Source organism: Sebastes fasciatus, chromosome 22 (genome assembly GCF_043250625.1).
Source record: "Sebastes fasciatus isolate fSebFas1 chromosome 22, fSebFas1.pri, whole genome shotgun sequence".
Lineage (NCBI taxonomy): Eukaryota > Metazoa > Chordata > Actinopteri > Perciformes > Sebastidae > Sebastes > Sebastes fasciatus.
In genome coordinates, this window is record NC_133816.1 from 9,661,246 (window position 1) to 9,671,703 (window position 10,458).

Genomic DNA, 10,458 nt, shown 5'->3' on the forward strand with positions numbered 1-10,458 from the left:
ACTGATACAGATGGAAATATAAGAAAGAGAATCGAGGAGGAAGAGGAGGAGGGTGGAGGAGGGTGGAGGGAGGGAAGACGCTTGATTGGAGAGGAGGAAACTTTCCCAGAGAAAACCATAAAACTGATTGATGACTTCCCTCGAGGAATGTTTCCCCAGGTGTGCTTTGTGTGAGTGTGTGTAGTAGTTACAGTGCAGTTTAGAAATGCTATCCTTGGACGCAGGACAAGTGCAATAAAGTAAATTGAGGGGTGAAACAGCACGTTTATGTGTCAATATTGCACTCTGGCCGCATAAACACAAAGACACAAGAGATTTAAGAGAGCTGGGCGGGACTAGAATTGGTACCATTTAAAGAATGAGTCAAATAACACAAATTGATAACAGAAATCATCGTTAAAAACTATATGAGAAAATGTGTAAGTACTTAATTAAACACTTCAGGTGGCCCTTGACAGGTGGCTCGCGCTGCCAGAAGTTTGCACCCTGCAGCTAAGAGTGTGCTCGGAGACTCCCATCATAATAAACAAAATACCATGGAAGTGTAATTATAAAAGTCAATATTGAGCCGCACCGTGACAGAATAAGAGCAGATTTCACAATACTTGGGCGTCTATTTGATGGATTAGCTGTACTTAAATATGTAAGGGTGCTACAATGTGGCCTTGTACTGTTGTTTAATAGTCAGATAAGAATGTGAAGATGCAATATATAGAAGATTTATTGCATTCACTGTCGACATTTATGTCTCAATGACAGATGCAAAGAAACGCCATGAATGCTCTAAAAAGGCACCCGATTCAACTGTTATCAGGCCATTAAATAGGCATTAACAGTTGCTAAAAGCACCATAGATGTGGATCATTATGGGACTACTATTGTATGTTGTTAAAGTGAAAGTGAAACTTAGAAAGCAACACGTTCAAACATGTAAAACTGAATGAAATGTTACATTTTGAACACAAACAAAAAGGCTTCTTTAGGTTTAGAAAAAACAAAACAAAACTGCTTTGTTAAGTTTAGGGAAAAAACATTGTTTTGGCTTAAAATAACCAAGTTTCAAAAGTTAAAGTGAAACTTAACGCTTGTGAGCACAAAAAGAACATGCCTAACTTCCGCTTCTGCTCCCGTCATAATTACTACGGTTGCTAGAAGTCACTGTCGTGTTCTTTTATACCTTCTATCGGTGATTGACCATGTGAATAGATGATAAAACCTACTAGTGGGTGTAGTAGGCCCCTATTGACCCACATCTATGAGGCTTATAGCGACTGATAACGCCTATTTAATGGCCTGACAACAGTCTAATTAGCTGAAAAAGAAAACTTCAATGCATATTTTGGTACCACAAACTGAATGATGTGCTATCTGGTGATCTGAAATATGTCTGTAGCCCATTTACAAGTTGAAGAACTCTGTAAGGGGAAGATTTATAAGTAAAGTGCAGGTAGGCAAGGGGAAATGTAATCTAACGTGGTATAATAAAACTCTGTGGTGCAGGTACAAATGTGTAGAGTTATAAAGGCTTGAGAAACAAAGTTATTCAACAAAGGAGATTAGCTAAATCTGGCTTTTATCTCAATCTAATGAATGAGGCAAAAGGTAACAGTAAATTAATATGGAAGAATATTCATAATTTTTTAAGGAGGGACCCAACTTTTCAACTCAGAGCAAAGGAAATATTATTGAACATAATGAGTGTACGTACCTAGAGCCAGTCTGAGATGTCGTGGATCAGCACGCCTAAAACCCCGCCTTTGCCTGCCGCCAAGCCCGGCCCAGCCACCAGACGCTCGCCCCCCCAGGTCTGGCTCCAGAAGGGGGGCGCCGGTTTCCCTTTTCAGGGCGAGGTTTCAAAACTCTTTTGGATCCGATTCATATATATCTCGTCTGGCCTGGAAACGCCTCAGGGTCCCCCAGGAAGACCTGGAAAACGTTGCTGGGGAGAGGGATGTCTGGAATTCCCTGCTAAGCCTTCTGCCCCCCCCCGCAACTTGGCTCCGGATAAGCAGAAGAAAATGGATGGAAATGGATGATGAGTGTTGAGCGCCCTACCATTTAGTCTATATATTAACGATAACGAATGTATGCAGATGACACTGTTATATACACATGTGCAAAAACCTTAAAACGAACAAAAAATGATGGCTAAAAAAATATCATCATTGCACAAAACTAGAGAAACAGAATCTTCCGAGCTTTGAGAGTTTTATATTACATTCAAATTTGTTTTATATATAACAAAAAATCCAGTGATGAGATAAAGAAATAACTGTGCCACAGTGGTTATACCCATCCAGTGTTTAAGTCTTTGATTTCGTCTAGCGGATGTTTTCGTCCCAAGGCTTTAAAAACTTTATCAATTAGAGTAAATAAATTAGCACAATTCACTGTGTGTCTTACCTCAGGATATCAAGGTTCAGAGACTGTAAGAAGATCCTCTATTAACATGGAGGTGTATCTCACATGTCCTGTCCATTTCAGGGGTCGCCCCCCGTCATCGAAGTAGACCTTCAAGGAGATCAGGTTCCCTCGCCTCTGACCTTCTCCAGTGTACACAGCAGTATGGAGAGGAAGGAAACGATGGACAGACTTTTGACACAAACTGTCCTGGACAGGCTTCTCTTATCTGGATGATCACCTCTGGCACTAAAATTTAGCATTAAAAACACAAAATTGGCATTGTTCTTGGTATTCCCCTGCTGGTAACTATTATGATTTTGTTTAATACAGCAAGACAGATGTCTGTACAAAAAAAACAAAACTTGACTGAAGGCTTTGGCTCTAAAACATGGTTGGCAAAAAGAGCAGAGTGGCAGATTATCCTGGTTGCCATGAATCCAAATGCAATGTTTTCGTTTTTCCAAGCTTCCCTCATTTTAACTGAGTGTTGACAGGTGCTGCGTGGAGATGGGGAGCAGACTGTTGTTCTACCGTGAAGGAAAGCTCACCAATAAATTGCAAGTTAACCTTCTGCGGTTAAGGATCAAAAGTGAAGAGAAAAGCAAGCTGGAATTCAGAGATTCCAACAGGCATTTATTATTGTGGAGCATCCTGGTAGCCTGAAGGTCTGAGATGCAGACCGGGGATGTTTGTTAGCCAAGAGCAACCATCTGTTTATACAAAACACTTACGTTACTATCCATTATCCGCCTTGACAAATAAAGTAGTAGCACAAAAAAATCAATGCAGTCTGAAACGTTCTTTTGTTTTACTGTTAAATGAGAAACAAATTCGAGGGAACGCAGCTTGTCCAACAAAAAAGGAAACAAATCTTTGTCCATTAAAAGATTAAAAGGAAATTACAAAATCACTATTTCAACACTCTATGAGCTGCCTGTATAATAGGATAAAAGTATAATGTATGGTCTATCAGAAGTTTTATCATAAAAAGAAGTCAAGCATGCAATGCATTTGAAAAGAGTGGTTTTGACAGATGTTAGTACTTAAAGTTGTGTCATGCAAGGTTGAAAAATAAACCACACATGGATAAAAAATGTAATTAGTGGTTACATATTTCAAGCCTTTGTTTGACTGATTTCACCTGCCAGATTGTGACTACTAGAATACAATTTGATTACAATGAATTGAATCAATGCATCTTGCAAAGATGAAAGCTGCTATGATGAAAGCAATCAGACTGACAACTTCTTTCATCAGGCGTTGGATATGGGTGACTGTAATGTCACATGAATACTGGTAAAAGCTTCAAACAGTAGTCCAGCAAAATACAGTAACCACCATGTGACAAAAAAAGGTTAAAACAAGTTACCAAAAAAGCACAGAATTCCCTAAAATATATTTTGTTTTTGGAGATTATCTGTTATTGTTACACCTGCAAACTATTTATTCAATGATTATTAGATATAGATCTAATTGTGCAAATATTCCAACATCCAGCTGAGTTCCATTACACTAAAAGAAATGTAGAAAGCTCATTGATATTTCAAATGCATCTGCAGGTTTACTCTGCAAATAAAACATAAAGGGTAAAATCTCCAGCAACACTTGTAGTATTAAGAATCATTTAACCATCTAATTATTTTTTTTATTTGACTCATTGGAGTCCTGAAATGATTTAATCCCGGTTAAACCATGTAAAGCACTTTGGAACTTGTTTAAAAAAAATCAAAATTATTATTATTAATAATAACAAAATATAAATAAATTATGAAATAATAATAGTTTTATTTACTTTTTAAATGCAGTCTATTATTATTATTGTGATTATTATGATTATTATTATTTCACAATTTATTTATATTTTATTTTTTGTAAATGGTGAATTGTGAACAATGAAGTTTGTCACAGGTGCGTAAATATATATATTTTTTTATTAAATTCAGTCACTTTAATACAGATGTTTGTGTTTTCCCACTGTAGTTCGCATTAAAGGGAGAAATATTATTGGACCCAAACTGGTTTCCCCGTGCAGCTCTGCAAGGACAGAAAATCAGAGTTAATCAGTTTATCATTTTAAGAATCAAGAACTTTTTTTTTTTTTTAATATAAACAGTATTCAGTACTGAACACAGTGCGAGTAGTACAAGATGAGATACCAGTTTGTCTGTGCCTTGTTTTGCTCCTCAACGCCCTCTTGTGGTTGGACTTGGCACCGCTGCTGTGATTTGTCTCTTTAATGCTGCTGCAGCTCTCACAGACACGGTCATCACCATCCACTGAACTCCACCTGATGGATACAAAATATTTATGATTATATATATCTTTATATGTCACATGTTTTTGAGAATAAATCCAGCATTTCTTTCTTCATGGTGGACTCAAAGAAGAGGGATAAAACAGTGAATCAAAACTGACCTCTCACTCATGAAAGAACAAGCCTTTTTCACTGGGTCCTTGTGTGAAACGGGCTCTGCTTCCAGGTAACATGTTATATAAATCTACAGGAGACGGTATGACACACACACTGAGGCAGTTTTTCTTTATACTGTAGACATATAAATAAAAAAACATGTGAAACCAGTGCTGACAGAGTGCCTGTGGTCCTGGTGGAAGAGGAAAGGTTCCAGTTGAATCTGGAGGAGTTGGTCCTGGACTCTGGGCAGGAAACGGGAGCTGGAGCCGTCCAGCTGTGAGTCTGCAAAACATCTGCAAAGAGCAGACATATCCTTATCAGATTTAACCAGTAATTTGGGTGCATTTAATAAGAATGGGATGCAGAGACTGGACAGATTTATGGCGGCAGTGTGGGCCACCACAATGCGCAAAAGGAAGTAGATTTCATTTGGAAAATTAATTACAGGAACCACTGTAGACATTAAGGACTCACCCCCGGTGGTGTATGAAGGGGTATCTGGGGTAAGAGTTCACATCGGAGGTCAGAGTGGCCACACAGCTGTCTGCATACAGACGAAGAGGAAGGTGATGGTGATCTACAGAGGCCTCGATGTTGACCACGTCACCCAGGAAGTAGATGGATGACTTTCTCTCGCTGCTCCAGTCATCTGAGGAATATAAAAAAATATGACTTCACCTCTTTTAACACAGATTTATTCTGTGAAATTGAGCATTTTTGGGGCAGGGCTATAACTTGGATTTTAAAAAGCATTTGGCTTTCATGGATAAGAAATGTGTTTGGTTACACATAGTAACAGGTTGACCTCATTGTCCTCAATTCTATTGCCCATTTTGAATCGGTCATTTTTAGAGTAAATATGAGATTGTTTATCGACCAGACTGAAACCAACTCACTCATCATGAGCCTGAGGTGGAAGTCCAGGTCCAGATGTGTTGACTGGATGGAGATCTTTGGACTCCAGGTTGGTTTCAGGGCCCCGCTGCTCACTGTGTACCTCCTGCAAGGTACAGTAGATTTCAACATAATCACTTACATTTCCACTCCAGAAACTAGTGGGAAATTAATGATTGATAATAGAAATGACCCAAATAAAGTGCCTAATTCATAGCAAATGAATGAATTAAAGTAAAATATTACTTTTCAAAGCACAAGTGAATGTATGGCCACCTTTATTCAGCACAGTATGGTGTGTTGTCGATTGTCTCACTCACAGTTTAATATGAAAATAATAGAAATGTGTCGGTTTGGTCAGCTTTAAGGAGCCGTTATGCCCTCTGACCTCAGTCTGTTTTGACCCCCAGCGCTATATTAATTAAAATAGCATTAAGAGGGGATCTCAAGACCGGAGGAGGAATGAAATTTCATTGCACATAGAGGCATTTGAGTTTTACGATGGACTAGAAAAGGTATGAATCTATCCTTTAAGGCTGAAAACTAAAGGTGAAGTTGTTTTTGCTCTAGAAAAGCCAGCTGCAAAGTCTTAGAGAAGCCGAATCAGAAACAGAAATACTTGGAAATTGGGACGCTACAGTTGCTCTTATATAAAAGCATAAAGAAATATAAGAAAAATTAAAATAAATGAATATGTAACATGTAAATTATGTACATAATGCTACAACATATAACACAATATATGTAGAGAAATATAAATTACTATTATAAATCACTGTTTCCTATGTCTTCTTCTTGATTTTAAAACTTTTACTTTGAAGGTTTTACACTTAACTCCCTTTATTTTTTACAGTATAATAGTGTTCTCTGTCTTTTATCTCCCTCTTTCACTTTAAAGCACTTTGTACCTTTGGTTTAAATAAAATTTGCTTGCTATTCTACCAACTACACACAGCATCCAAAACCATTTTTCTTTGCGTAAAAGCACCTTTCATATTCACACTGGACTGGAATAGCAACTCCTTCTGCTTGCAACACGTCTCCAGGTGACGTAGGAGGAGGAGAGTACAGCAGCAGGTTGTTGTACAGCACAGCACTCTGGGTGAACTAACAGATTTAGAGACACACAAAGCAGTATCAATATAAAACCACGAGATGGCAGCATTAAGCAACAATGAGCCAGCTGGGTTTTGTTGGTTTTATATCAACATTTGCTCACTCTACAGTAAAAACCAACATTATATTTTAGATAATCAAGAGGCTCACCAACCGTCACTTTACTCCCACACTCAGTCAGAGGTGCTCTGATGATGTACTCCCCGTTTCCAGACACTTTGGCCGTGCAGTGATCTCGTGCAGCACTGAAACGTCCGAGCCTCAAGTGCGTGGGCTCCACAGGCAGGCCGGGGTCAAACAGATAGGCTTTCATCACCACCTCGATGCTGTCCTCGTGACATTTCAACACAAATGTCTTGACCTTGTGATCCTCAAAGTGAAGTTTGTTTGTATGGTGCAAAGATTCTGCTGCTTCAAGGGCAGCCAATTCAGAGAAAGACAGAAAAAGAGGTTCGGTTTGATAAGTGTAGCAGCGAACTGTCACTAACTTAGACAGAATATAAAGTGTAAAGTACACAGCAGTAAGAGGCATTGTGGTGTTGCATTGGAAATTGCTCCTCTGATCTCAATGTGGCTGTCAAAAGAAGCTGTCAACATGAGCAGAGAGGAAAACACCTGAGACTCATCATCCTTGATTAGTGACCTGCAGCATCACTGTAACAATCACACGAGATGACTGAAAGAAACAAAGTGCTTTCATGTTATTTTAGGACATTTTTCTGTAGCAAAATGCAGAAAAAAACCAGAATTATCCAAAATTGTTATAAAAAAACATTTTATTCACAATGAAAAACTGTACATATTGCATTTAAAGGCTGTAATTTGGGGTAACAAATACTGATATGTGCCATATAATGTTGGCATAAGGAGAGGTGTAACAGCGTGTACATATAATATAACACTGTAAAGGTCTAAAATATTATATGGTAACCTCAATCCAAATAGCTGAGTGTTTAAAAAGGTGTGACCGTTATTAAAAAGGCTGACACCATTCATATAAAAATAACAGTACAAATGCAGTGTTAAAATCTATAAAGCATCATTTCACACGATTATAACTCCCACTCTTGAACCAAGATTTGGTACCACAAATATAATATGTCAGCTAGAATACATCATTGCTTTGCAGTTTTGCAGCCAAAAGCTAAAATAGAGGTTATTCTGTTGTCTTCTGCATTTCCCTTTTTTGACAATGTTTTCCTCATAGCTCGCCAGCGTCATGCGTTTTTCCCTCCTCTTCTGTGCCGCCCCTTTCCGGCTCCTTTGCCCCTCTTTTCCCCACGTCTCCTTTCCACGCCTCTTTTATACATTCTGATGGAGGGAGAGAAAAAGAAAATGAGAGGAGGTTTGAGCTACATAGTTTATTTTTCTGCAGAGGGAAGAGTTCACTTCTGATGTTCAGTGAGTTTTTGTGTTTTTAAATTAAAATACACTTTTATTTGGATGAGACTTTAGCAAACGAGGTCCCAAGCTGAATTGGAGTGTAACTAGCTTGTGCCACTTTCTTTGGATCATGCGTCGTCAGTCATCTACCTTGCTCTGATGTCTCGAGGACGTGCTTCTCACAGAGGAAGTTCTCCAGCCGCTGGTCCTGATGATGGAAGTACCAGTCCTCCACAACCTCCTCGTACTGCTCCAGCATCGTCTCACACTGAACAACACACACACACACACAAGTTTAGGTGGTCAACATTTTAATAACATTTTTCATGTTATGCAGTGTTAAGAAGGGGCGTTCCTAGTTTCCAGTACAGCCGTTGATCATTTTTCTACAATTACTGAATGGGTTAAAAAAAGCTTTCCTCTGATTTTAATCAACTCTTCTGAGATATTACTTAAAATAAATTATTCAGGGTTATAAAACACCTTTTAAATAAAAAATAAAAAATGAAAAGTTGAATTGTTTCAACATTTACAGCAGGCAGACAGACTCATCCTCCTACCTGTTTCTTCATGTCTGACACCTCCACATTGGGCTCGTCCCACAGCTCAAACGGCAGACCCAAATCCACTTTGACTCCTTTGTGGACCAGGTTCTTCAGAGTCGTCATGGTCTGACTGGCACCCTGCAACACATAACGAAACCAGCTCGATGTCATGTTTGATACACAAATGTGTTTGAGTGCAAAAAATGAGCAAGCTTTTGGGTGATTTAATGTAGAATACTGCATGTATGACCATGAAAACCTGTGGAGCACGAGAATGCATGTGACATATTATAACCTCACCTTGGCGTATCGGAGGCTGCCAGGCCTCTCTGCATGAACATTATACTGCAGGATGCGTTCACATATGTCGTCCACCGCCTCAGTCAGCCGAGTTTCCCTGTAATAATCACAATACAGGTTTACATGCTGGCATTAAACACACACATATACACTCTAGATCTTCATCCTCCTAAATTCCTCACTAGTAGAGGTCAATTTTCGATAAGATTTAGGGGAAGCAATTTATGGATATTTAATTTTTTCCCACTCACAATGTTGTTTGGTTACGATTACCCAGAACTCTTTATAAATATTTAATCAATATCCTCCTCACAAACACTAACCATACACTTCCACACAACACACACTTGTCTTTTTTAATATATTTACTGTATTGTTATTGTTGTTATTATATATATCTTGTCCTAATTGTTTATCACTATTATGTAGTCATATTATTTCTTTATATTAATCGTGTCTCTAAAGGTGGAGGCTTCAGATAAGCCCAGTGTTGTTTTTTTACCTCTTCCTGCACTGTATATTATTCATTAATTTCTTTTGTTATGTTGTATAGTCTTAAATTGTGCAAAATAAATAAACAAATACACAAGCCAGAGCTGCAGATGCAATGTGTAAAGCAGCATTTACTTATAATTTCCTCACTCCAGGGTGTCTTTTCTCTTCCTATTGAAGCGATATAACAACTTACGAGGTGTTGTATTTGATCTTTCTTCTTCTCTTGCCTGTGTCCAGCACCTCTCCCACCTCCAGGACTTCTTTGGAGCGACCGCTTCTCTGCAGAGCATCCTGCAGCTCTACTGTCAGAAACTTACACACTGACACACAGAAAGAGAAAAACACAACTCATTTAAAGCTATTTTATATTTATGCACATGTACAAAGGGTTTAGACAGACACCATACAGCTGTTACAAAGTCACAGGAATAGCATCATAATAACTAAACTTGTTACAAGGTCACACAAAGCATCATAACTTCCTCTTCTTCTTCCTACCTTCGCATTTATTGGGCAGTCTCTCGTCTTCTTCTGCTGTGACAGAACAGCATGCACAAAAGAAAACCAGTATAAAAAGTTTCATCGCAACAGTTTGTTTCTTAAACTATCATCAGGATAAATAAATAGTTTAATGTCTCAGCAGCCACATAGGCATGTTTGGAACTGCGCATGCGTAGAGGAGCCACACAACAGACACGACTAGTAGATGCCTGGTGGTTGGATTTCAGGGAAGATTGTCGATAGAAGTAAACTCCATCAGCACCATGATTAGCACTTCACAAGATAAGTCATGATTTATTGTTTATTTAATTATATTAAACGGTTTACCTCCATCCTTCACTTATTTTATATTATTATATTATATTATATTATATGATATTACGTGTCAGTTGCACGTTTATTTATTTT

General features: G+C 38.4%; 2 protein-coding genes across 2 annotated transcripts; both read right to left on the reverse strand.

The window, feature by feature from the left end:
• Positions 1 to 4,329: 4,329 nt before the first annotated feature.
• Positions 4,330 to 7,427, reverse strand: LOC141760997 (zona pellucida sperm-binding protein 3-like). The gene is made up of 8 exons (XM_074624178.1): positions 6,981 to 7,427; positions 6,699 to 6,817; positions 5,713 to 5,816; positions 5,291 to 5,465; positions 4,992 to 5,109; positions 4,819 to 4,901; positions 4,560 to 4,690; positions 4,330 to 4,437 (listed from the first exon to the last, which is right to left on the reverse strand). The coding sequence occupies exons 1-8, from the start codon at positions 7,356 to 7,358 to the stop codon at positions 4,352 to 4,354; spliced, it is 1,194 nt and encodes a 397-aa protein (XP_074480279.1). The 5' UTR covers positions 7,359 to 7,427; the 3' UTR covers positions 4,330 to 4,351.
• A 157-nt stretch (positions 7,428 to 7,584) lies between these two features.
• cnpy4 (canopy FGF signaling regulator 4) lies at positions 7,585 to 10,246 on the reverse strand. The gene is made up of 6 exons (XM_074624179.1): positions 10,048 to 10,246; positions 9,743 to 9,869; positions 9,055 to 9,151; positions 8,770 to 8,892; positions 8,360 to 8,477; positions 7,585 to 8,137 (listed from the first exon to the last, which is right to left on the reverse strand). Exons 1-6 carry the CDS (start codon positions 10,130 to 10,132, stop codon positions 8,028 to 8,030), a joined length of 660 nt encoding a protein of 219 aa, XP_074480280.1. The 5' UTR covers positions 10,133 to 10,246; the 3' UTR covers positions 7,585 to 8,027.
• Between the last annotated feature and the right edge of the window lie 212 nt (positions 10,247 to 10,458).

Coding starts and splice junctions, on each gene's coding strand:
- LOC141760997 (XM_074624178.1), bottom strand. CDS start 7,358: ATGCCTCTTACTGCTGTGTACTTTACACTTTATATTCTGTCTAAGTTA. Junction 6,818..6,980: donor AGTGTGGGAGTAAAGTGACG/GTTGGTGAGCCT, acceptor TAAATCTGTTAG/TTCACCCAGAGTGCTGTGCT. Junction 4,438..4,559: donor AACAAGGCACAGACAAACTG/GTATCTCATCTT, acceptor CTGTCCTTGCAG/AGCTGCACGGGGAAACCAGT.
- cnpy4 (XM_074624179.1), bottom strand. CDS start 10,132: ATGAAACTTTTTATACTGGTTTTCTTTTGTGCATGCTGTTCTGTCACA. Junction 8,893..9,054: donor GCAGCCTCCGATACGCCAAG/GTGAGGTTATAA, acceptor TATGTGTTGCAG/GGTGCCAGTCAGACCATGAC. Junction 8,478..8,769: donor TGTCAGACATGAAGAAACAG/GTAGGAGGATGA, acceptor TGTGTTGTTCAG/TGTGAGACGATGCTGGAGCA.